Below are 24,006 nucleotides of genomic sequence, written 5' to 3'. Positions count from 1 at the left end.
AACAAGGACAGGGAATTCAGAAAGTTACCATATCAAAAGGTACACTGAGGTAACATCAATAAACAAATCTGCTAGACCTCAGGGCGCTTGGGTGGCTCAGTCGGTTAAGTGTCTACCTTTGGCTCAGGTCATGATCTCTGGGTCCTGGGATCAAGTCCCATGTTGGGCTCCCTGCTTGGCTCCGAGTCTGCTTCTCCCTCTCCCTCTGCCCCACTCCCCCAACCCCCACTTGTGCACTCACTCTCTCGCTTGAATATATAAAATCCTAAAAAACAAATTTGCTAGACCAAAGTTCAGTGCAAGACACCCACCTGAGAGCCCACAGACAAAACACGAGAGGCTTGCTGAGTAGTCTTCTCTCGAACAGGCCCCAAGGACAGCGCACACGTGCTCCCTCCAGACTCATTATAGTCTGTCTCCACCAGCCCAGCCCAACTCCCCACGGCCGTGTCCCAACATGGATGTGTGGAACAAGATTCTCCAGACACAACCCCTGCCTATGAGGGTTTACGTGTTCATTTATCATCTTCACTTAACCTACAAATCACTTAATATACATTAATCAACACCACTGCACCCATTTCAAAGACAGTAATCCTGACTCCTGGTCAGAATAATCCCCCAGGGGCGCCTGGGTGGCTCAGTCGTTAAGTGTCTGCCTTTGGCTCAGGGCGTGATCCCAGTGTTCTGGGATTGAGCCCTGCATCAGGCTCCTCCACTGGGAACCTGCTTCTTCCTTTCCCACTCCCCTGCTTGTGTTCCCTCTCTCGCTGGCTATCTCTCTCTCTGTCAAATAAATAAATAAAATCTTAAAAAAAAAAAAAAAAAAGAATAATCCCCCAAATTTCACTGCTTTCTGGAAAGCCACAGAGATCTCAGGCTCTTCACTCCAGTCCCCAGACCTTAAGACTACTCTTCAACAGCCAGGTGTTTATGCAAGTGTGCCTGCCATAAACCAAGATCCAGGTGGCCTCAGAGCTCAGTAGACACAGGTACTACGCTTGCAACTTTTGTCCATATCTGAAATACGCAAACACAAAACTTTCTTTTAAAGTTGGATAAACAGGGGCCCCTGGGTGGCTCAGCTGGTTAGGTATCTGCCTTCGGCTCAGGTCATGATCCTGGAGTCCCAGATCAAGTCCTGCGTCGGGCTCCCAGCTCAGCAGGGAGTCTGCTTCTCCCTCTAACCCTCTCTCACTCACTCTCTCTCTCTCAAATAAATAAATAAAATCTTTAAAAAATAAAAATAAAAGAAAGTAAAGTTGGATAAATACAGGGCCCCTGGCTGGTTCGTTAGGGGAGTGTGCGACTCCTGATCTCGGGTTGTGGGTTCCAGCCCCACGGGTGTAGAGGTTACTTAAAAATAAAATCTTTATAGAGCGCCTGGGTGGCTCAGTCTGTTGGGCATCAGCCTTCAGCTCAGGTCACGGTCCCAGGGTCCTGGGATCGAGCCTGGCATCAGGCTCCTTGCTCAGTGGGAATCGGCTTCTACTCCTCCCTCTGCCCTTCCCCCTGCTTGTGCTCTCTCGCTGGCTCACCTGCTCTCTCAAGTGGATAAATAAAATCTTTTAAAAACATTTAAAAAAGAATCTTTATAAATAAATAAAATAGACAGGGGCGCCTGGATGGCTCAGTCGGTTAAGCCTCCAACTCTTGATCTTAGCTCAGGTCTTGATCTCAGGGTTGTGAGTTTGAGCCAGCCCCATACTGGGCTCCATGCTGGGTGTGGGGTCCACTTAAAAAAATAGAACAAAACAGGGGCGCCTGGATGGCTCAGTCGGTTAAGTGTCTGCCTTTGGCTCAGGTCATGATCTCAGGGTCCTGTGATCAATGGAGCCCCACGTTGGGCTCCCTGTTCAGCGGGAGTCGGCTTCTCCCTCTCCCTCGGCCGCTCCCCAAAACTGCTTGTGCTCGGTCTCTGTCTCATGTTACCTGTCTCTCACTCTCAAATAATAAAATCTTTTTTTAAAAAAATAATCAATAAATTAATAGATAAATAAGTAAACGTGGGTAATTACAGTGTGAAGGGCAATCATTTATCTTACCTTCTTTCTTTCCTTCTCTCATCCATCCTTTTATCCAGAGCTGCATAAATAGCATCTGCTTCCTCATCATCTTTCTCATAGGGCCCACTTGAGAAGAGGCTCCCAGCATAGCCATTAAACTAAGCGCAAAACAACAGAGTCAGCTCTTCCTCCAACAGAATCCCCTCAAGCAGAAACAGAGAACACTTCTAGTTATAAAATGCTTGCTGAACCATTTTTTTCAATCAGACAACCCCAGGATGAGGGAAAACAAAATAACTCACCAGTACTCTTCAGATGTGTCATGGGGGTGGGGTGGGGTGAGGGGTGCCCGGGTGGCTCAGCTGGTTGAGCGTCTGACGCCTGATTTTGGCTTAGGTCATGATTTCAGGGTCATGAGATGGAGCCCCACATCAGGCTCCGGGACCAGCAGGGAGTCTGCTTAAGAATCTCTTTCCCGCTCCCTCTGCCCCTCCCCCACCATGTGTGTGTAAGCACGCACACACGCTCACGTGCGCTCTCGCTCTCTCTATCTCTAAAAAATAAAAATAAATCTTAAAAAAAAAAAAAGGTGTCATGGACATGAAAGATGGAGAAGCTACCCCAATGGGAAGACACTAAGAGACACAACTGCGTTTGCAACGCAGGGTCCTTGATCAGAAATAGGACACCACTGGAAAACTGGTGGAATTCAAGTAAGACCTACAGAGCAGTTAATCGTGCTGTGTCCGTAACTGCACTAAAGTCACGTAATACGGGGAGAAGCATATGCAGGGTAAGCAGGAACTGTCCATACTACTCTTACAAGTTCCCTAAGTTTAAAATCATTCCAGAATTGAAATTTTAAAACTCTTTTCCTCTGAGCAAAAAATTCTATCTGGAGGAACACATCTGAAGAAAACTTCAATTGACAAAAACTAATTAAGTAAGAGAGCACGCATTAAGACAAAATAAATCAAGTATCATCACCAATTCCACCAAGAATTTTCATCATTAAGAACCAGCCGAGACAAAATCCCAATGCAAGCACATCTCTCCTGAAGACACAACAAAATGCACACTTCTTTCTATGATTCCCTGTCCCCCTCTCCCACTCTGCTAAGGACACCCTGTGAGCAGGCTGAAATATTAGACGTGCCGGCCTTCTTGAGCGCACTGGGTTAAGAAGCTGGTCAGCCCTCCTGGAGACTGGCTGGGGGTGCACCATAGGTCACCTCATCATAGTTGGTGTCATTCAGATCCTCATCGTCATCATCTGCAGCCTGGCTTTTCTTCATCTGGTCCCCGACGGTCCTCTTGCCTGGGGGCGCATGGCGGTCATCCACAGGGTCATTTGCATCGCGGGCAGGCCCAATGTCTGACCGGGTGGTAAAGCCAGTGGCACTGCAGGAGACCCCAAGACACCCATTTACCTGGGTGACCTTGTTCCTTTGTTCTTCCCTCCACAGTCCTCACTTAACACCTCTTTTTCTAACATCTCTGAGAAACCGCCGAAGATCCAGGGAGCGATGAAGAGGCACGCTGCGCTGTCAACCATTACAAGCCTGTTCTCTTCAGGTGCGAAGCCTTCTGACATACTCTGAGGTTACCACCCCACGCTCTCCTTGAGAGATTCACCAGAGGATCAGACCTCCCTCCTCCCAACTTCCAGCCTCCCATTTCTAACAACCAGCTGATCATCTCCCCCAGCGCACATCCAACCAGGCCCTCAAACCCAACTCGACCCAATCAGAATTCCTTTTCTGTGCTCATCCTGCAGCAGCCCTGGGTAGCCTCAGCTGATGACTGCAGGGCCATCCCAAGTACCACGGCAAGCACTAAGGCATCAGGTCTGCCTCCCTCGCCCTCCTTCTCCACCCTACCAGCCATCAAGTTCTGAGTCCACCTCTGAAATCCATCCTCCCCAAACCTTGACTACCATCACAGCTGGGAACCAAGTTAGCCACCCTGCCTCTAGTCTAGTCTTCCTGTTGCTTCAGCACAGCTCTGACCACAGCACTCTGTCTCTCCTACAGCTCTGGCCCCTCTGACCCCACTCACTGCACACTCTATTCACACAGACTCCTTGAGAGTCCCTCATCTTTCTCCACACCAGGCCTTTTTTCTTAACTACCCAACACACGAAATGTCAGCTTCTCCTTTAAGGGTACACTTCTACATCCCTAAGTGCAGCTCTTCTACTAAATGGGGCTCAAATGCTACCATTCCATAAAGCATTCCCTGATCGCTGCCGCCCCAGACTTCTAAATCTGTTTCTTTTTATGTACTTAATAATGCAAATCTCTCACGTCTCCTAGTAAACTGCAGGTCCTCGGAAGACGGTGTCCATAAGTAAGACTGCGTGTTCCCCACAGATGCTAACACCACACCCCCACAAGGAAACCCAATACCTGTCCTGAACGAATGACCAGACAGAATGACAGATGATTGCTCATTTATTCAACAACTTATGGTAGTCATCTATGCGCCAGGCACGGGAGACCGGGTCCCAAGTCTCACACGAGCCAACACGCAGTGCATGACGACCAACAGCACAGGGAAAGATCGCTCACGCTTCAAACGCGGGTGGGGGGGTCTGCCCGGCCTGGGGAGAGTAGCCACGGAGTTCGCAACTGAGCTCGAGGAGTCACTCACTCCGCATCTCAGAGACCAAACACGGGCTCAAGCCCGAGTCTCACATCTTCTCGGGAGCAAGCAGCACTGGTACTCCGCTCGGTCCTAAGCCCAGAGCACTCCTCCTACGAGCAGTAAGCCAAGGCCAGCACTATCTTCCAGACAGTGCGGCCCCCGACCCTAACCTGTCCTCCTCGTCTTCCCCGTCGCCGGCCGCAAGCTGCCCGTAACCGACGGCGTAGCCGGGACAAGTGCGGGTAGCGAGCACTGTGTGGCCCGGGCCCGCCCCCCGCCCCTGCCCCAAGCGCGCGTTATCCATGCCCCCGCTCGAGCGCGGCTCGCCCCAGGCCTCACCCCCGGCCCAGCCCCGGCACGTAGCCGAGCGGCGCGGGCATGCCCAAGAACGGCTTCTTCTTCTTGTTCATGGCGCCGGTGATGACGAGGGGCCGAGAGGGGACGGGACGCAAGCCGCGGTCGGAGGCAAAAAACCACCACCGACGACCCCAGCTTCTCAGCAGGAAAGCGGGCGGGACCTGCGTCACCCGCGCCCCGGAAGCAGAGCTCGCGGACCGCACGAAGCCCCGCCCACTCTGCCTACCCTGGGCGGACGTTCCTGAAAAGCGACTTCCGGCTGCGGCTGTGGCGAGGGCGAGTGGGAGGCGCATGCGCGGGGGCGCCTGAGCGTGGCGAGGTGTGCGGGCGGCCCTGCTGGGGACCGGCAGGAGCGACATCATCCTGCAGAAACCCTGCAGGACCTCAGAGCCGAGCCTGGGGCATCTTTACCTACTGCATGCTTCCGACGCATTTCCGAGGAGACCCGCCTGTACGAAGGGACCCATGGGCCCCTCCCTGTCTGAGTCAGCCCAACCGCCAAGGACGCCGCGGCATCAGGCCTAGCCATTCACGTCGCCCTTCGCCCCGGGGCCGAGCGTCACACGTCTGAGCGGAGCCGCACAGCTGTCTGCTGCGGACAGCCGGTGTGCAGCCTCCAGCTCTCAGCGCTCGGATTCCTGAGCGGCGTGCAGTCCAAGCACGGGCCACCCGTACAGGCCCCGCCGCCCCCACCAAACCCCGACCTTGGCAGGGAGGGTGGAGGCGCAGCCCCCAGAAAGCTAAGTGTCGAAGATAAGTAAATGTAGGAGATACGCCGGGAACAGCTCGGTGCGTGGGCATGCGTGGCCACGGCACGTGGGTGAATTCCGTGCATTCACTGCTTGAGTGTGTCGTGGGCTTGGATACTAGCGAGATGACCTGTGCTCATGTATTAGGTGGACACACATGACTACTCTGCGTACACTTCTGTATCTCTGTGTGTACCTTTGCTCCTTCTACTGTGGGACAGCCTCTGGCCCCCACATACGACTGGGGAGAGCATTCAGACTCTTGGCAGAGCAGGCAAAACCCAGTTGGTAGCAAGTCTGGCCTCCTGAACCGGGCAACCCCAGCCCACCCTAGCCCTTTTCAGTGCGGGCCTGGAACGAACACATCCCTCTTGCCCGCGGCAGCCTCCTTGGAGCTTCTCTCTCGTCCCCATTCCCAGCAAACCGCTTTCAGAGCCACATCCTGGGCACTGAGTCAGGTTCCCCCTACGGAGGGAAGGGGAGAGACTCTGCCTGGCTGTCTTCCTGGAGTTCACATTGTGGTGGGAGTTAGGAGAGGGTCTAGGGAAGCAAGGGCCCATTTGAGGGAGAGACCTCTGCAGAGGTCTGGAGAACGCGTGAATAAAGGAGTGAGTCAGTAAATTGAGGCAGGAGAATGGAAGGAAGTGGTTGAGAGGGGTGGGTCTGGCGCTTGACCCTGCGTCCCAGTGGACAGACGATTCCAGGAGCAGGTAGGATGCTCCCCTCCTGCCCCCTCCCTCACCGCGGGGAAGATCGCTTCCTTATTTCCCTGCCTCAGAGCCCCCTTCAGACGTCTGGATCCCTTAAAGGTCCACAGAGTCGCTCGTCCTTGAAGCCATGCCCAGGTGTGCGAGATGGCCCCTTACCCCGGCAGACACCCTTTGCATACGCAGACCTGCGCGCCGCCGACACACCTCGGAGCTCCCGGAGCGCGCCCGGCACTCAGGGCTCACAGGCAGGTGCCTCGCCGCGCAGACGCGCCGGGCGCGGAGACCGGCTCGGGCACGGGGCTGGCTGGGGCGGGGCAGCGGCGCGCGTTCCCCGCCGGCCACACGGGCCGCCTTGCGCCCGGCGAGGGGCGTGTGCACGGGCCCGGGATCCTTGGGCCCCATGTTCACGGAGCTAAGGACCAAGCTGAGCCCCCCGCGAGGCCGCGCCGGGGCTGTGCGTGCCGGCTTCGGGGAGCATCGGGATGTGGACGGTGAGCTGGGCTGGACCAGGGCGCCGAGATATAGCGGGCTGGGGGCTCGGGGACCGAGAGGAACGGGGGCGGGATCTGGCAGACTCCAAGCAGCGGCTTGGCGCGGAGTGGGGGGCGCGTCCTGGAGGAACGGGGTCCCTGGTGTCTTTGTCCTGAGCTGGGGGGTGGCCTCAGGCCTTGGGGATAACCGCACCCTTGGCTTGGAGGAGGTTACCAGCCGGGGCTCCTGTCCTTAGGCTGGCACCGTCCCGCGGTCACCTTTTCCTTTGCGCGCCCTTCCTTCCCTAGCTCTTGCAGTGGGCCGAGAGAGAGCCGAGGCCAGAGCCGGGCTTGGGCGCCCCCGCCCCATTTTATGCTGGAATTCTAACGTTGGGGCTAAGAGGGAGGGACGGAACGACGGGCGGACAGACGGAAAGACGGAGATCCTTCCCCAAGCACCGGCAGGAAATGGGCGGGGCCCTGTTGGACCTGGACAGGTGCAGCGCTCGCGGTGCAGCTTCAAGCTCCTGCCTTGGCCCGGCCCGGCTCCACGAGGCCCTGCGATGTGAGGCCAAGTGGCTGTGCCCTGAAAGATGCCAGCTTAGAATAAGTCTTTCCCACAATATCAGAAGCCGCATTGGGGCAGCGACCACACCAGCCGCACCCTCTGTTTGACCCTGGACCGCAAATTTAGAGTCACCTGGGGTCATTCAATTGCGGGAACTTGCAAGAATGAAGAGGGGGTGCTAAATCCGAGGAAACTTAAGGGATAGAAGGAGGGGGGAGTAATGGGTTTTTTCCCATTACTGAGACTTCCTGGGCACATCGCCAAACCCTACCCTCAGTTGGGGGCTTGGGGTGTGTTCATGGGAGGGAGGGTCTCTCATTCTACTGCTGAGAGTCAGTGAGGCAAGGGCCCTGGCCAAGAACCCGTTTCTGCCTGCTGACTTGGGACCTAGATGCTGTAAAATGAGGGCAAGCCTGGGCCCAGCTTCCTCCCTCTCCCCAGGGCTCTACTGACTTGTGGACACCACACAGAGCCTTTCTCCATCCACCCATCCATCCACAATGTTTCTGGGCACCTCCTGTGTGCCAAGACCTGTGCAAGGGCTAGGAGATGACCATTGAGGTGGCTGCCCTCCTGTGACCCATGTGAGCAACAAAGGCAGAAATGACAGTGAAACTACAACTTGAGGAGTGTAATGAAGTGTGTGTGGGAAGAGAGGGCACAAGGTGTCACTGTGGCTCCCTGAGCATATGGCTGGGCCCTGCACACCTGCACTCAGCAGCCCATGCCCGCTGGACACCCATCACACACAGGAGCTGTCCTGGGCCAAGGGCCCTATGGCAGGTGAAAGGGCAGGAATCCTGGTTGTCGGCTTGCCCAGAGTTCATTCAGGCTCCTTGTTGGTGGGTTGGCAGGTGAGCACAGCAGGGCAGGAGCCAAGTCTCAAATGCTGGTATGGCTGCAGAGACTGGGTGCCTTCAATGGTGATGGGCAGGCACCATACTCAGAGGCTCGCCATCACACAGGGTCTCCCAGGACATAGGGGTGTGATCTAGTTCCCTGGTCTGGGTTCCCTGAACCCTGGTCTGGTTCAGCATGCGTCAGCCGAAAGCAAGGGTGACATCAGGCCTGTATCAGGATCGCCCCTCACCAGGCTGTAAGTCTTATGTTCCCTGGTGTGCACATTGTCTCTCTAATCTAAGCAGAATCCATCCTGCTCCCCAGAGTATGGACGGTGCAGTCAGAAGAGGAAAGATGTTCCCAATTCATCTTTGGACTGGGTTGGGGTACTCAAGACAGCTCTTGCATGCTTCCTTTCTACCTTTGGGGGTTTGGGACCCTCTCATTGGGAAGGTGGCTCTCCTTTGTTGGAAGGAAAATGGGCTGAGAGGGAGCTCATTTGCAGAGAGATGACCCTCTGGTCCTGCCCCTGACCACTCTGACCGGGCACATGCTCTGCAGCCACTGCACACTTCAGCTTCTGTCGAACCCTCCTGGAGCACACAGTGTCTGCTGAGAGCATCCCCTGCCACCTGCCTCGGACACCAGGCACCAGCCTCACGTGGCACGACTCCCGTAGCCAGAGGGCCGCTGGCGGCCGACCAGTCAAGCTTCTGCAGCAGCCTGGCACAGAGGCCCCCCAGGTAACCATCCACCATACCCACCTCAGCCCCTGCCCTTCCCACCACCTTACCACAGCTGCTACCCATCTCCTCCACAGGGCCGGCTGTACTCGGACCACTATGGCCTGTACCACACAAGCCCCTCCCTGGGCGGCCTGACAAGGCCTGTGGTCCTGTGGAGTCAGCAGGACGTGTGCAAGTGGCTCAAGAAGTACTGTCCCCACAACTACCTCGTCTACGTGGAGGCCTTCTCCCAGCACGCCATCACAGGTGCCCTTGGGGGCCGGGCTGGGGGGGGGGCGTAAGGACCCCCCTCCCCCACCCTGCCCGTGTCCCCTCTCTGTTTCCTCCTAGGCCAGCCTCTCCTTCCAGGGCTGTCTCGTCGGTCTTCCCAGTGTGCTTCCCTGTTCTCCTGGCTTTTCTCTGCCCGGACTCTGCCCGGGCTCAGTCCGCCCTTGCCTTTCCGCTGCCTCTCACCCTCTTTCCCTGTCTCTCTGAATCTCTTTCTGTGTCTCCGTCCCTTTTTCCGTCCTTGAGTCTCTCTGTGTCCCCCTCCCCTTTCTCTCTGCCTCGGCTCTGGATGCCCCTTGGATGTTGACCTTGGCTCGACCCCTCTCCCCCTTGCTTTCAGGCCGGGCGCTGCTGCGGCTGAACGGGGAGAAACTGCAGCGGATGGGGCTGGCACAGGAGGCACAGCGGCAAGAGGTGCTGCAGCAGGTGCTACGCCTGCAGGTGCGCGAGGAGGGGCGGAGCCTGCAGCTGCTCAGCCAAGGTCAGTGGGGGGAGCCAGGAGTGCCAGAGAGGCATGGGGGTGGGGGAGAGGCTGGGCTGCAAGGCCCAAGTGTGGGGTGGGTGGGCCGACCTCAAGGGGGGCAGCCGTAGGACAACAGGAAGGGCTGTCCTGTGCCCGGGGTAGAATGGAAGATGCCAGAGATCTCTGCCGCTCCTAACCCCCATCCACCCCGTAGCCTCCTTCGGAAACACGTCCTAGCTGCTGCCTGAGGCTTGAACCCCAGACCCCAGCACTGTGACCAGAGCCTGTGGCAAGGATGATGCAGAGCTGGCACACAGCCCCTCTCGGACCCCGCCAGAGGTGCCAGGGGCTGAGCCCAGCCCAGTGGACAGGTGGGACCAGGATTGCCATCTCTGGTTGTGCGTTCTGGGCTGTGAGCAGGTGGGGGCTGCATGGGTGCGGCCCTTCCTCCCAGGACCTGAGCCCAAATCCACTCTGGTGCTGCTGGCAGCATGCGGGGCAGCTATCTGGAGCCAGAGCAGGGTCTGGTTAACCCCTAGACTCCCAGGGAGTCTGTTTATTATTTATATTCCCTTCACCCACACTGATGTCCGTGCCCCTATTGCCTGCTGAGTCACACTTCCTCTGGGCATCCTGCCCTCCCCCAGGGCAAGAAGTCTATCTGTCTGCCCATTTGTCCAGCTCTACACCCTCACCCAGCACCTAGAGGATTGCCGGCACAGGTGGGATAAACCCTGGAGGCTCCCTTTGGCGAGTGCCACCCCCCGCCCCACCCAGATAGTCAGCAGCAGCAGCAGCCCCACCAAGAACTCTCCCTCGTGATTTCGGAGACCCTCACCACACCCCCATCTATTCCCAGGAACTGAAGTAAGAGAGGTCTGGGGACTGCTCAGGCACCCAAGACCTAACACAGCACCATGAGGACCCCATTGCCAGGATTCGGCTCAGCCATGTCCTGGCTTTGGGTTTGGGAGTGCAGCCCTGCTCTTCCCCCGTCTGTGGAGGCTGCCTTTGAGGCACGGTGTACTCTCACTGCCCCTTTCCCGGGAAAATCCGAGTTCACTGAAGAGACTGTCTTGAGGGCTCCGTTCCCTACACTCACCCACCAGAGGCCCAGGTGGCACCTGAGCAACCACTCCGTGGGCCAGGGGGCCCAAGGTCTGGGACTGGTGCTGCCCAGCAGAGGGACAGTGAGGGTAGTCCTGGCTGCCCCCACCCTCTCGCTCCTCTGCCCTCCCACTCCCCTAGGGAACTCCAAAAACCTCAGGGACAGGTGAGGACAGACGCCAGCCTCGTCTCCGTGCCCTGAGCTGGCCTTCAGGTGGGAGGTTGGTTACTGCAGGTCCTGAGTGGAATTTGGACAACTGGCCTGGTGACCCCCATCCTGTAGGCCCATACAGGAAGCCCCCATGTCCTGTCTGGCCACCCTGATTGTCCCAGCCCACCTTGTGCCATCACAATGTTGTCTTTTGCAGAGGGTCCTTCCTATCACTGCCCCCGCCTTCTCCCTCCTTTGTCTTGCCCCCCATGCCCCCATGCTCTTGTCTTGTCTTCTTTGTTTTGTGCTTTTTTTATTCTGACAAAAAGACCAGAAATAAACCTGGTTCTGAAATGCCCCATGTGTGTGTTTGGCTCCAGCCAACTGGGTGTTTGAGAAGAGCCCTGGGTGTTGGGGCCCTGGCTTTGGGAGGAGGGGATCCCCAGTGCCCAGTTCAGGTGCCTCCACAGGGCCACTAGGGGGCAGTGGTGTCGCATCTTGACACGGCACCTGTTTACCCCAGAACCAGGTGGGGACAAGAGGCAGAGGCTGGAATCCTGGGCTCAGCCCTGTGGACTGCACCCAGACGCACGGACACAGGTGCGTTACTTTCCTGGGGCTGCCATAACACATGACCACAACTGGGAAGCCCAACACAACAGAAACGGGTTTTGTTCCAGTAATGCAGGCCACCAATCTGTAACCCAGCAGGGTCACACTGCCTCCTGGAGCACAGGGTAGAACCCTTCCTCACCTCTCCCAGCTTCTTGTGGCTGCCCAGGGCTTCCTGGGCTCGTGCTGTGTCACTCTATCCCAGCCTGGGTGCTCATATCACCTTCTGTCTATGTCAAATCTTCCTCCTACAAGGAAACGTCACCGGATTTAAGGCCCACCTGGACAATCCAGGATAATCTTCTCATCTCAAGACCCTTCATTTAAGCAGACCTGCAAAGACCATTTTTTCCAAATAAGGTCCCATTCATGGGTTCCAGGGATTTGACATGGCAATCTTTGAGGGCCCCCCGTTAAGCGCCCTGCACAGGGTAATGCTCTGACATAAACACACAGGTCACGACAACCCGGACACAGGTACCCACACAGCAACCAGACACATGGTAATCCAGGGGCATCAACTGACCACTGGAGTCAGGACACACAGACACACAAGGATGGTGGTATGATCCCCTCACATACAGAAGCATTGGGGCCACCGCAGACAAGGCCCTGACATCCAGACATGCTGTAGCCTGGACACGCATCTGCTAAGATACAGAGTTCCCTCCACCCACACACACCTTGCGTTTAGTCATCCGGGGATTAACATGCAGACACGCATCCTTTTCCCCTAATACAGGACACACAGACATACGCTGACATCGGATGTCCACGCAGGACACAGCCCAGCGCATATGGTCACTCAGACACACACCTACCAACGGGCACTGATGTGTTAGACACACGGACATGCAGGCTTACGTGGGGAAAGATGACAGACTTGTCTGCGTCTCATGCGCTGACCCCTCCACAGATCCTGCATGTCCTGTCCCCAGTGTTGGCACGGTCAGTAAGGGAAGGACAGGACCCTCGCTCTTCCTCCTGGGGTCACATGGGCCTTTCTCTGGCTCTGATTTCCAAGGGAAATTCTAACCCACTGAACCCTCCACAGAGGGCCCCCAGCCCTCTCTCTGTGAGCACTTTGTGCCAGCCATTAGAGAAGCAGGTCTCAAAAGTCCCTGTGAGAAGAGACAGACCGCAATCTGACCTTCTGTGCCCTGTCTCCAAGCAATGCACCCAACCTGTTCCAGGGTAGACAGAAGGGGGGAGTGGGAATAGGAGTTGGGGGGGGTGGGAAAGGGTTCAGAGAAGGCGGTGCACCTTGTAACCGTTTCCCAACCAGTACCTCTTCCCCTGCTTCATTTATTCCCAAGTCCTGGTAGGGTTGGTGCCCCATTCCCCCCAGACCTGATCCTGGGGTGCCCTCACAGGCCCGGGTTCTGGGGCACCCTGGAGCAAAGCACAGCTGGTCTAGAGTCACCCCTGCCCCAAGTAGACAAAGGCTAGCCCAATGGTCAGTAGCCCCAATAGGGCCCACGGCCTCAAACTGCCCCAGCACTGCTAGGAGCCAGGCAATCCCGAGTGTGGCCACAGACAGAGGTGGTCACAGGGCTCCTTGGAAGACACCCATGTCCTGCTCTGCAGGCGCAAGACTCCCGGGGCCGAGAGTTCCGCTCCAAGAGGACGGTGGTCTCCATGGCTGCACCTTCCCAGAGCCAGCGCCTAGAGGCATCTGGTCGCTTCGATCCTTGACTCTGGGCTTCGGGCAGTTCCCAGAACCCCTATAGTGCCTCAGTTTACCCCACTGCCTGAAAAACACCTCTTGCCCTATGGGTGGCATAACTGGCCACTTTGCACTGGAGCCCCAGCCCACAGAAGCGACGGAGTCCAGAGCCCGGAGAGGGGGCCGGGCCGATGGGCCCCCTCCCCCCAACCCGTTCCTCCCCGTCGCGGAGCGGCTGCAGGAATACCGCGAGAGTTCGCCCCCTCCCCCCCACAGTAAAACTGTCAAAGGTGGGAGGGGCGGGAGCGCGCATGTGCGCAGCGCGGCGCGCAGCCTGCGCCGCCCGGACCCCGCGCCCCGCGCCCAGCGCCCCGGCCCCGGCCCCGGCCCCCGCCCCCGCCCCGGCCGCTGTCCCGCTGGGCGCCGCAGGTAAGCAGCCGGCCGCGCCCCGGGCCGGACCCCGGAGCAGCCCTCGCTCGGCCGCGTCTCCGACCCTGACCCAGCAAGCAGGTCGGGGGGGGTGAGGGCCGGGCCCGGAGCCGCCCGCCGCCCCTGCCGCGCCTGGACCGCCCCCCACCCCCGGCCCAGCGCCGCGCCCCGCGCCCCGCGCCGGCGCCGCGCTCCTGCCTCCTCCTTCTCCAGAAAAAGTCGCCATTTTGGTTCACTGCCTTCGCCCCCTTCCCCCCGGCGCCCGCGATCGGCCCTTTTCGGGCCCAGGCTGGGGCCCCGCACCCCGGCTGCAGGTGACAGGTGGGTGGCGAGGCCAGCCTCCAGGTGTGCGTTTCCTAGCCAGCCTCATCCGTGCGCCCAGCCTGGGCCGCGGTCCTGCCGCCAGCGTTGCTTGTGGCGCCCCCTCCCCCCTGCGAGGGTCCCACCTCTGTGACCCTGCTGGGCCCTCCAGCAGTGTGGAATCCCTTTTCCTCCTGTTGTTCAAGTGACAGGTCCTGGATGAAAAGAGGGTGTCTGCCTCCTAGGGCAGCCCTGGCCCCAGTCCCCCAACTCTGAATTCTCCACCCAAGCTGGAGAGCGATTGGAAAGTGGGTTCTTGGCAGGCACCCACACCCCAGGCTGTTGGAGTCATCACGGGGCTGGGGTGACTGATGCCGGCAGGTCTCCTTTAGAAGTTTCCGTGTGAGGACTTGGGAGAAGTTTGTTTAGACCCACGCAAACCCGTACCTCCCCCCAGGCTTAGGATATGGGTACCCCCTTGGCAGCGGGCAGTGACTGTCCTTACCTCTGACCTCAGCCTCTGGACCCCCTCTAGGCACTGCCAGAGGAGGGGCCCCCTGCCCACACAACTGTCCCCAGTCCCTTTCCTGTGGCCTTGGGTGTCCCTGTGGGAGCATCCAGTAGGGCTGAGCTCAGAGTCCCTCCCCCCAGCTCTCAGGGTGTGGGATCCCCCAGCAGAACAGGCCTATGGAGGCCCAGCCTTGGGTAGTGGGGTATTTCATGTGGCCAGTGGCTGGTGGTCTCTGGAGGAGTGGTGCTGGCAGGCCTGTAGGTGGGGGATAGAGAGGCTTTTGAGGATGGAGATGGGGAGGAGGTCAGCCAGGTAGAGAGTTGGCTGAGGGATTCCTGCTGGAGACAAGGCTGAGAAGAGGGTCAGATAGGATGGTTCAGCTGGCATAGGGACCAGAACCAGGTGCTTGCCTTAGGGTGCTCGGTCCTTGATCTGCCCCCCCCACACCCCCTGGGGAACTTGCTAAGTGGGGGAGTAGGCTGGGGGCCCTCAGTGCCCATCTTGGCCATCTTCCATCTGTGTCCTGGAGAGAAGGATCTAGGGGTGCCCACCCAGGTAGGGTGGCATTGTCTTTGGTCTGGGTGGGGCTGTGGAGAAAGGTGTCCCAAGGTCCTGGGCCAGCACAGCCTGTGAGCTAGCAGCCATACTGGTGTCATAATTGGCCCCTGGGAGGGCTGCTGTTGACCTCTTTCCTCCTGAACACTCTCCCTCTCTAGGGACCACCCCTAGCCCAGTAGCAGGTGTGATTCTTGGTACTCTTTGGGACTGTGTGTCTGGGGACAGAGGAAGTCTGTGGGAGCTGATGAGGGTTTCAGGACAGGGTCAGATGATCCCAAGATTATTGTGTCTCCTGGATGATCTGGGGGGACCTCATCTGGGCAGCCCCTCCCCTAAACCAGAAGCCTCAGTCATCTACTTTCCCATGTGGCCAAATACACAAGCAGGCAGGCTCTCCTCTCCTGAGCCACAGAGGGGCCTGTCTGGGGGTGGGGCTCAGGGCCAGCCCATTTCAAGTTCTCACTCAGGCCTGGTAGGCCTCACGGGTCTGTCCACTTGCTCTGCAGAGATGACTGATCCCTTCTGCGTTGGAGGAGGACGCCGGCTCCCAGGGTCCAGCAAGAGTGGACCTGGGAAGGATGGAGGCCGGAATGAGGTCCGACTTCCTGTGCTGCATGACCCACCAAAGTTGGGTAAGAGGGGTCAGACCAAGGTCAACTCCAGGCGATCGCAGGCAGCCAGTGCTGGGTGTGGGACTCCTCCCCGGCTCCCAGCTCCCTAGTGGTCCATCTCCTAGGTACCCAGCTGGGCTGCCTGGGCTCTTGAGAGCCTTCCCAGGGTGGGGGCAGCCTGGGGCCCTGGGTTCTTGTTCTAGGCTGACCACAGTCTCCCACTCTCCATGCTTCACTATGGGGGAAGCGCGGCTTACTCCAGGCCTGACCAGCCCCCCGGGTGGCAGGCGAGGCTGTGGGAAGCACAGCTTCCAAGTCTTGGCATATCATGTGTTGCAGGGATGCCGGTGGTCCGGGGTGGGCAGACAATGCCCAGCCAGGCCCCACTCTGCTTTGACCCAGGAAGTCCAGCCAGTGACAGGACCGAAGGGAAGAAGAAGGGGCGTCCAAAAGCTGAGAACCAGGCCCTCCGAGACATTCCTGTGAGCTCCCTGAAGGCTGGGGTGGGACTCATGCTGGGGTCTGCCTGTCAAGACCACCCCCCTGCCTTAGCTAGCTTGCCACACATCCAGCCCCAGGCCATCCCAGCCTGCATCAGAGGGGTCGCTCCATGCCTTAAGGCTTCATGGTGTGGCCTGGGACCTAGTGGACCACATCTGTGGGGCTTTTAGAACAGGTCTGGTACACTGTCACTGCTTGGAGTGGCCTGAATCTTGCTGCAGTCCTGAGGTGGAAGGGCTCCTGCCACCTGTCTGCCCTGCAGGCCTGGGGAGGGTGCTGAGTCTGGGGCTTGGCTTGGCAGAGGCCCAGCTGGCTGAGGGGTCAGCAACCTCGCCTTTTCCATGCCCAGCTCTCCCTGATGAACCAGTGGAAAGACGAATTCAAGGCACACTCAAGGGTGAAGTGTCCAAACTCAGGGTGCTGGCTGGAATTCCCCAGCATCTACGGGCTCAAGTATCATTACCAGCGGTGCCAAGGGGTAAGGGGCCGTGGGGTAGGGAGGAGGAAGAGGCCTGGGCCCACCCTGCCCTACCTGCCTGCATAGGGTCTGTGTGGGCAGTCACCTCAGGCTGCCCTCCCCATGCCTGCCCTTTCCCCACAGGGTGCCATCCCAGAAAGGCTGACCTTTCCCTGCCCCTTCTGTGAGGCTGCCTTCACTTCCAAGACCCAGCTGGAGAAGCACCGCATTTGGAACCATATGGACCGACCCCTGCCTGCCCCCAAGCCTGGACCAGTCAGCCGGCCGGTCACCATCAGCCGGCCCGTTGGGGTCAGCAAGCCCATTGGAGTGAGCAAACCTGTCACTATTGGCAAACCCGTGGGTGTCAGCAAACCCATTGGCATCAGCAAGCCAGTGACGGTCAGCAGGCCTGTGCCAGTCACCAAACCAGTGACGGTCAGCAGGCCTGTGCCAGTCACCAAACCAGTGACGGTCAGCAGGCCTGTGCCAGTCACCAAACCAGTGACGGTCAGCAGGCCTGTGCCAGTCACCAAACCCATACCAGTCACCAAGTCTGTGCCAGTCAGCAGGCCTGTGCCAGTCACCAAGCCAGTGACTCTCAATAAGCCAGTGCCAGTCACCAAATCCGTGCCAGTGACCAAACCGGTGACCATCAACAAACCAGTGCCGATGACAAAGCTTGTGACGGTTACGAAACCCGTGCCAGTCACGAAGCCAGTGACAGTCAGCAGGCCCATTGTGGTCAGTAAGCCAGTGACGGTCAGCAGGCCCATTGCCATCAGCAGACACACACCACCTTGCAAAATGGTGCTGCTGACCAAGTCTGAGAACAAAACCCCTCGTGCCACAGGGAGGAGCAGTGGTAAGAAAAGGTACGGGGGGGTCTCCTTCCGGGTTGCAGGTGGTAACAGGGCCCAAAGTGGGCCCTCCTGCCCCTCACCTGCCTGCTCCCTGCAGGGCAGCGGACGGCCTGGATGCATGCCCCGTCCTGCCAAAGCAGGCGAGGCCAGAGAACGGGGAGTACAGCCCCTCCACCACGGGCCACAGCTCGGCCTTCCAGCTGAGCACAGACCCCAGCGGCAGCCCCCCCTCTCTGGGCAGCAGGCTACTGGGGAGCAAGGAAGCACCGAGGGCCGCAGGCCCTGTGTCCCCCGAGGAGGGAGCGGAGCGCACAAAGCACAGTAAGAGGAGAGCTGGGGGGCAGAGACTGGGGTGGGGTAGCCATCCGCTGGCCCAGGCCTCCCGGTGGTTATTTGACCAGAACCTTGGCCTCTGTCTTCTCTGCCCGGAGTCAGGAAGGAAACAGAAAACACCCAAGAAGTTTACAGGGGAGCAGCCGTCCATCTCAGGGACCTTCGGACTCAAAGGTAGGGCCCTGGCCAGTTGGGCATCTGGGGTGGATGCACACACACGTGTAACCGCACCGTTGGCTCACAGCTGCCCTCCCCTGTGTGTGTGCGCCCAGGCCTAGCCAAGGCGGAGGACAAATCCCGCATGCACCGTGCGAAGAAGCAGGAGGGGCCGGGCCCTGAGGACGTGCGGAAGAAGGCGCTGGTTCCTGCTAGCACTGTCAGCAAGGAAGTGCCGCCCCCCACGGCCCACCCAGCTCCAGGTGCGGGGGCTGCCGTGAGGCGGGCGCAGGACAGATCTCAACTCTGGGGCAGATCCTGGACCACAGGGACTAGGGGCTGAGCGTGGACCGCGGGTCCTGTGCTTGGCATCCAGGGCGTCCGGGAGCCCCCACCGGTCCCTGAGGCCCTGGCCCTGCCCCACAGGTGGCCCTGAGGAGCCCTGGCAGCGGGCCATCCATGAACGGGGGGAGGCCGTCTGCCCCACCTGCAACGTGGTCACCCGAAAGACCCTCGTGGGGCTCAAGAAGCACATGGACGTGTGTCAGAAGGTAAGGCTGCCCCGGGGTCCCAGGTGGGGAGGTGCCCAGAGTCAGCATCTCACGACAGGGATGCATGTGCAGCTGCAGGACGCTCTCAAGTGCCAGCACTGTCGGAAACAGTTCAAATCGAAGGCCGGCCTCAACTACCACACCATGGCTGAACACAGCGCCAAGGTACGCCCTGACCCACCATCCACCGGCCCAGTCTGTCCCACCCCACCCTGCATGCCCTGCCCTGACCGCGTGGCAGCAGAGCTCGGTGGTTCCCATGCCTGACCTTGGACATCTGTGGCCCTGACCCCGGGGCAGGGGCGGGGCCCTGTGGTGGTGGGGATATTAAGGCTGGGCCCGCCCCCAGCCCTCTGACGCTGAGGCCTCGGAGGGGAGCGAGCAGGAGGAACGGGAGCGGCTGCGCAAGGTGCTGAAGCAGATGGGGAGGCTGCGCTGCCCGCAGGAGGTCAGTGGGACGGCGGGGTGTGAGGCACACATGTGGGATGAGGCCCAGCCTCTCGCCGGCCACTGACCCAAGCCCGACCCCAGGGCTGCGGGGCCGCCTTCTCCAGCCTCATGGGCTACCAGTACCACCAGCGACGCTGTGGAAAGCCTCCCTGTGAGGTGGACAGCCCCTCCTTTCCCTGCACCCACTGCGGAAAGACCTACCGCTCCAAGGCTGGACACGATTACCACATGCGCTCAGAGCACACGGCCCCGGTGAGCAGCCCGTGGCCTGGGGCCTCCCTTCTTGGGGACCACGTGCGTCGGGAATCGTGAGCCTCTGTGTTTGTGGCTCATGCCCCGTGGCTCCTGTGGCTCACCGCGGCCTCCCTGCTTTGCAGCCACCCGAGGAGCCTGAGGACAAGCCCCCTGAAACTGAGGACCTGCTGGGGGTGGAGCGGACCCCCAGTGGCCGCATCCGCCGCACGTCAGCCCAGGTGGCCGTATTCCACCTGCAGGAGATCGCAGAGGATGAACTGGCTCGAGACTGGACCAAGCGGCGGGTGAAGGACGACCTGGTACCTGAGACTGCCCGGGTGAGCTGCCGCCAGGCCCCCAGTTCCCATCTCTGAGCAGGACGTGACTGAGCTTGGGGTCCCCTGCGATGGCCCTGCCCCTGTGACCTGGGCCATTGGCTGACTGTCTAGGTTCAAATCTCCCCTTTGTGGAGAGCACAGATGAGGTCCTTAGAGCAACTGGGGGTATCTGGGCTCAGCTCTGGCCTGGCACTTGGGAGCCCCCATTGGGCTCACCTGGGTGCACACCTATTTTTACAGCTCAACTACACTCGGCCAGGCCTCCCCACGCTCAACCCCCAGCTGCTGGAGGCATGGAAGAATGAAGTCAAGGAGAAAGGCCACGTCAACTGCCCCAATGACGTGAGTTGGGGCAGGCTGGTGGGGTGGGTGTGGGGACACAGGGATTCAAGGACAAAGAGCCCAGGTGTGGCCCTGGGTAGGGGGCCTCCAAGTGACCAGCCTATCTGTGATCCCTGGGCCCCTGCAGGGTCCTTAAATGGAGAGGTCCAGTCTGCCCTTACCCCAGGATTCCTGGGGTCATGTCCCACACTTACCCCAGAGAAACCCCCTATCCTCTGGGCAAGGAGTGCGTGTATGTTTGTGCGGGGGCATCTGCTGGGAGGCCCTCTCCCATGGTTGCCTCCTGTCCCCAGTGCTGTGAAGCCATCTACTCCAGTGTGTCTGGCCTCAAGGCCCATCTCGCCAGCTGCAGCAAGGTCAGTCCCCAGGCCCTTTCCCAGGGTGGGGCAGGTACTCAGTGTGCCCAGCCAACCCCTAGAGGGCCCCACACGTTGAGTGTGTGACCCTACCCCCATGGGGCAGGCTCCTCCATGAGCCCAGGGACTGGCCAGTGCCCGATGGCCAACCCTACCCAGGGCACTCCAGCCCTATCCATGAGTCCGTCAGCCCCAAGTTGTTCTGCCCACAGGAGCTCCTTGTCTGTGTGGCTGTAAGCAGGCCCATTGACCTGGGCTTGGGGTGAAGGGCCCTCAAGCAAAGGCCGCAACCCTTCCCCCGGGGCACCTGCCTCTTCCCATGCTCTCTACATCCTTTACCTTCCTTTAGTGGGGGCAACTCCAAGGTCCTGCCACAGAGAAGCCTCATGGGTCTCTGAAGTCCAGGTGTTGAGCACCCATTCAGATGAGCTGTGGCTTCCCGGACCCTGTAGCCACACAGGGGCAGGCAGAGGGGCAGGTGCCCTGGTCGGATATGGTGCTTCTGGTCTTCCAAGGGTTGGGGGGGGGATCCAACCTCTGGAGGCCAGCCTGCCCTGTGCCTTGCAGGGAGAACACCTAGTGGGCAAGTATTGCTGTCTGCTGTGTCCGAAGGAGTTCAGCTCTGAGAGTGGCGTCAAATATCACATCCTCAAGACCCATGCAGAGGTGGGATGGGCTGAGAGCCTTGTTGGTCTGGCAGGGGATTGGGCCACAGTGGGAGTGGTGGGTTGATGGCTTGTATGGCCTTTGAGTGAGCAGCCAAAGTTGAGAGATCTGGTGGTTTCCCTTCAGAGGGGCTTTGGCTTCCTTGGAGGAGCAGAGAAGCTTGGGTGCCCCCCCCCCCAGCAGCCTGAGTAGGAGATACCCCTTTGGGTGGGCGCTTTGCTGCTCGGCCACCATAGTGCAGTGGCCTGCCTAGCCCCAGTGCTCAGCACCCTCCTATCCCAGGGTCTGCACTGTGTTTTTCTTCTTTCCAGAACTGGTTTCGTACTTCGGCAGACCCACTTCCCAAACATAGGAGCCAGGACTCACTGGCGCCCAAGAAGGAGGAGAAGAAGAGTCTGGCGGGCGGGAAGAAGCGAGGCCGAAAGCCCAAGGAGCGGACCCCTGAGGAGCCCGCACCCAAGATGCCCCCTCGTCGGGACGACTGGCCCCCAGGAGGCAGAGACAGGGGGGCCCGGGGCTCCACTGGCCGGAAGGTGGGAGCCAGCAAGGCTCCTGAGAAGTGAGCGTGGTGGCTGGCAGGTGGGTGGGGCCTGGTCCCCACACTGGACGGCAAGTCCACTCTGTTGAGGGTGGGGGTAGCTAGCTCCAGCACTTCCTGCCCTCCAGTTCTCCATCCCCCACCCCTGCCTATTCATCTGTCCAGTGGAGGCAGCCAGCCCCTCTCTCCTTCCTGAAGGTGGCCCTTCCCCTGTGCAGGCTGTGCAGGGCACACATGGGTGGGGTTCCTTGGGGGAGGGCCTGTGGCAGCAACAGAAGTGCAATAGTGTGGAGGGACATTGACGGGCCTGGCAGAGTCAGGGGCCCTGGATAGGCAGGAGGAGGGTCTGCAGCTCAGGCCTCAGGGCCACGGGGCAGCGCAGGGCAGGCAGATGGCCTTCACCATGTGAGCTCCATGCCCCGTCTGCTTTCTCAGGCCCAAGGCTTGGGGGTCCTTGGTGACCCATGGTTCTGGGCTGATGAGGGCACCTGACTGAGCAGCCTCACCTCTCTACCCAACACTGGACCCCAGCACCCCCAGCTACCTCCCAGGACAGACCCTGAGTCTGACTGCTACCGTGCTGACCTGACAGCCTGCCCCACCGTGGCCTCCCTTGTCCTTCTGCCTCTGGTTCCTCTGCTTCTGTTCTCTACCTCTCCAGGCCCACCTTCCCCTGCCTGTGCAACCCTTGCTGTGCTTGGGCCTCTGCCGCACTGGCCCCTGTCCGTCGTGGTGGGTGGAGGTGGCCCTGTTAATAGGGGACTGTCTGCCATCCCGTCTCCATGGGTGCTCCCTGCCTGGGCGAGGGGAGGGTTCTGGTCTGACCTGCAAGGCGGCAGGAGCAGGGGATAAGGGGGCCACGTGGAGCATAGCTTTGCCTCCAATCTCCAGCTTCGCTAATGCCATTGGTCTAGGTTGGGGCAGTCCAATGGGTTAGGCATGGGCCAGTCTAGGCTCTAGGGTCAACCTGGGGCCCACAGGTATGTGGGGTATGGAACTGAGGCCCAGCTCTGAGGAGTGATTCCTGTGGGAATCAGCCTTCTGTCTGCTGGTCTGAGTTGGCTTGTGGCTAGGCTCCCATGGGAGTCCCCTTCTCCCTTTTTTACCTGCCCTGTCGTTTCTGGTTGTGTGGTCTTTTGATATGAGAGCTGAAGGCCAAGGTCACATTGTGTTGGCAGCTCTGCAGCTCTGAGTTGGGCCCCAAAGGGGATGGCTAGGTCTGCAGGTTGACCAGGGTTCAGGCTGGAGTTCAGGGCACCCAGAGGAGGTGGCCACACTGCCTCTGGTCTCCTCCCTGGGCCCCACCTTCCAACTTTGGCCATGTAGGGAGGGGGAGGATACTCAGAGCTACTGGGTTTGGACAGAGGCTATTTCCCACTGGGGGGTGGGGGTGGGCTGAGGGCTCGGTCTTGCCGATCCTGGACGATGTGAATTTTGATATTTGCCCGTGTGCGTGTGTCTCCTGGGTGTAGTGGATGCCAGTCTTGTTGCTGTGACAAGTAACAACCTTTTTTTTATTCTGTTTTTTATACAAAAACACAACAATCTGACATTTTGGTGCTAAGGGTTTCCTGGTGCCGACGGTGGATCTGGGGGCTGAGGGGGTGTCTTTCCCCTGCTCAGGGAGGCAGTGCTGACTAGGCATGTCTCTGCCCCCCCACCCCAGCTCCCGTCCTCATCTAGTCCCAGGAGAGGAGGGGCTCCCAGCTCCCAGTCGGGCTCAGCTCTCCTAGCTCTGCAGTAGGAAGACAGGTTCCAGGGGGGCCTTTGGGGCATGTCGTGCTGCCTGTCTCCAGCATCTTCCTTTGCCCAAAAGGCTCTGACCTGGGCAGCCCTGGCCTGGTGTGCTAGGGAGGGGGTGTCGAGACATGGACTGCCCCCAATCACACACACCTTAATTTGATCAAAGGGTAGAGGCGTGGGTGGACGGGTGTGATCCAGTGTCAAAGGTCAAGGGAGGGTAGCGTGGGCAGGGCTTTGGACTGCATGGGCAGAAGGATTTTCTTTTCTGTGTTCCTGGGTGTCACTATGGTATACAGCTGGTGGAGGCAGAGGTGGGATCAGGCAGCTACTGCAGGGGCAGCCTTGGGCAGGGAGGGGATGCAGGTGCTGGCAGGAGCCCTAGGTGCATTTTGTCCTTGTCACCAATGGCTGGAGGAGGTTGGACCTCAACACCTCTGCTGGGGACGGCCGCCCGCCCCAGCCTCTCAGGTACTCGGCCCTTGGGGAGTGGGGGGCTGGTTTTTTGCTGGGGGGTGAGTTTCCAGGTCACCCCCTGAAGTCCACAGGTGGTCCCTGGTTTGGGAACCCCGCTGAGATGTGTGGGAAGAGGTGGGGTCCTGGGTAACTTGATGTTTAGCACTTTAACCCCCTTCTTTGTCTTTCAAGTGGGTGTGGGGAGCTGCTGCCAAACGTGGCTGTTGGGTCGGACCCCTCTCTCCCTTCTTCCTTTCC

At 59.4% G+C, this 24,006-nt stretch overlaps 3 protein-coding genes across 6 annotated transcripts in view; 2 read left to right on the top strand and 1 right to left on the bottom strand.

Annotated features, from left to right (window-relative positions):
- PRPF6 (pre-mRNA processing factor 6) overlaps nt 1-5,184 on the bottom strand; it is a 45,638-nt gene extending 40,454 nt beyond the window's left edge. Inside the window, 3 exon segments of the mRNA XM_040638631.1 lie at nt 2,046-2,164; nt 3,239-3,407; nt 4,992-5,184. Of these exon segments, the coding sequence (XP_040494565.1) occupies nt 2,046-2,164; nt 3,239-3,407; nt 4,992-5,062 (359 nt within the window). The 5' untranslated portion in view covers nt 5,063-5,184.
- A 121-nt stretch (nt 5,185-5,305) lies between these two features.
- SAMD10 (sterile alpha motif domain containing 10) lies at nt 5,306-11,438 on the top strand. 4 transcript variants are annotated; one of them, XR_005837001.1, is made up of 6 exons: nt 5,306-6,713; nt 8,908-9,089; nt 9,167-9,338; nt 9,700-9,840; nt 10,037-10,193; nt 10,682-11,438. XR_005837001.1 is itself a non-coding variant. In XM_040638629.1 (6 exons), exons 2-6 carry the CDS (start codon nt 6,596-6,598, stop codon nt 10,057-10,059), a joined length of 636 nt encoding a protein of 211 aa, XP_040494563.1. In that variant the 5' UTR covers nt 5,306-6,468; nt 6,568-6,595; the 3' UTR covers nt 10,060-11,438. The 4 variants fall into 4 exon arrangements, 3 of the variants coding, with proteins under 3 accessions (XP_040494563.1, XP_040494562.1, XP_040494564.1); XM_040638629.1 differs by having other exon boundaries at nt 5,306-6,468; nt 6,568-6,713; nt 10,037-11,438; XM_040638628.1 differs by having other exon boundaries at nt 10,037-11,438.
- A 4,226-nt stretch (nt 11,439-15,664) lies between these two features.
- On the top strand, nt 15,665-22,707 carry ZNF512B (zinc finger protein 512B). Its single transcript, XM_008688145.2, has 17 exons — nt 15,665-15,788; nt 16,107-16,249; nt 16,618-16,746; nt 16,870-17,337; nt 17,407-17,600; nt 17,686-17,909; nt 18,024-18,095; nt 18,194-18,340; nt 18,504-18,628; nt 18,701-18,793; nt 18,978-19,076; nt 19,160-19,330; nt 19,456-19,650; nt 19,891-19,992; nt 20,286-20,348; nt 20,916-21,014; nt 21,326-22,707. Exons 1-17 carry the CDS (start codon nt 15,665-15,667, stop codon nt 21,575-21,577), a joined length of 2,700 nt encoding a protein of 899 aa, XP_008686367.2. The 3' UTR covers nt 21,578-22,707.
- Nucleotides 22,708-24,006: the final 1,299 nt, after the last annotated feature.

This window comes from Ursus maritimus, unplaced genomic scaffold (assembly GCF_017311325.1).
Source record: "Ursus maritimus isolate PB19 unplaced genomic scaffold, ASM1731132v1 scaffold_22, whole genome shotgun sequence".
NCBI classification, from domain to species: domain Eukaryota; kingdom Metazoa; phylum Chordata; class Mammalia; order Carnivora; family Ursidae; genus Ursus; species Ursus maritimus.
This window is presented reverse-complemented; position numbering and strand designations above follow the sequence as displayed.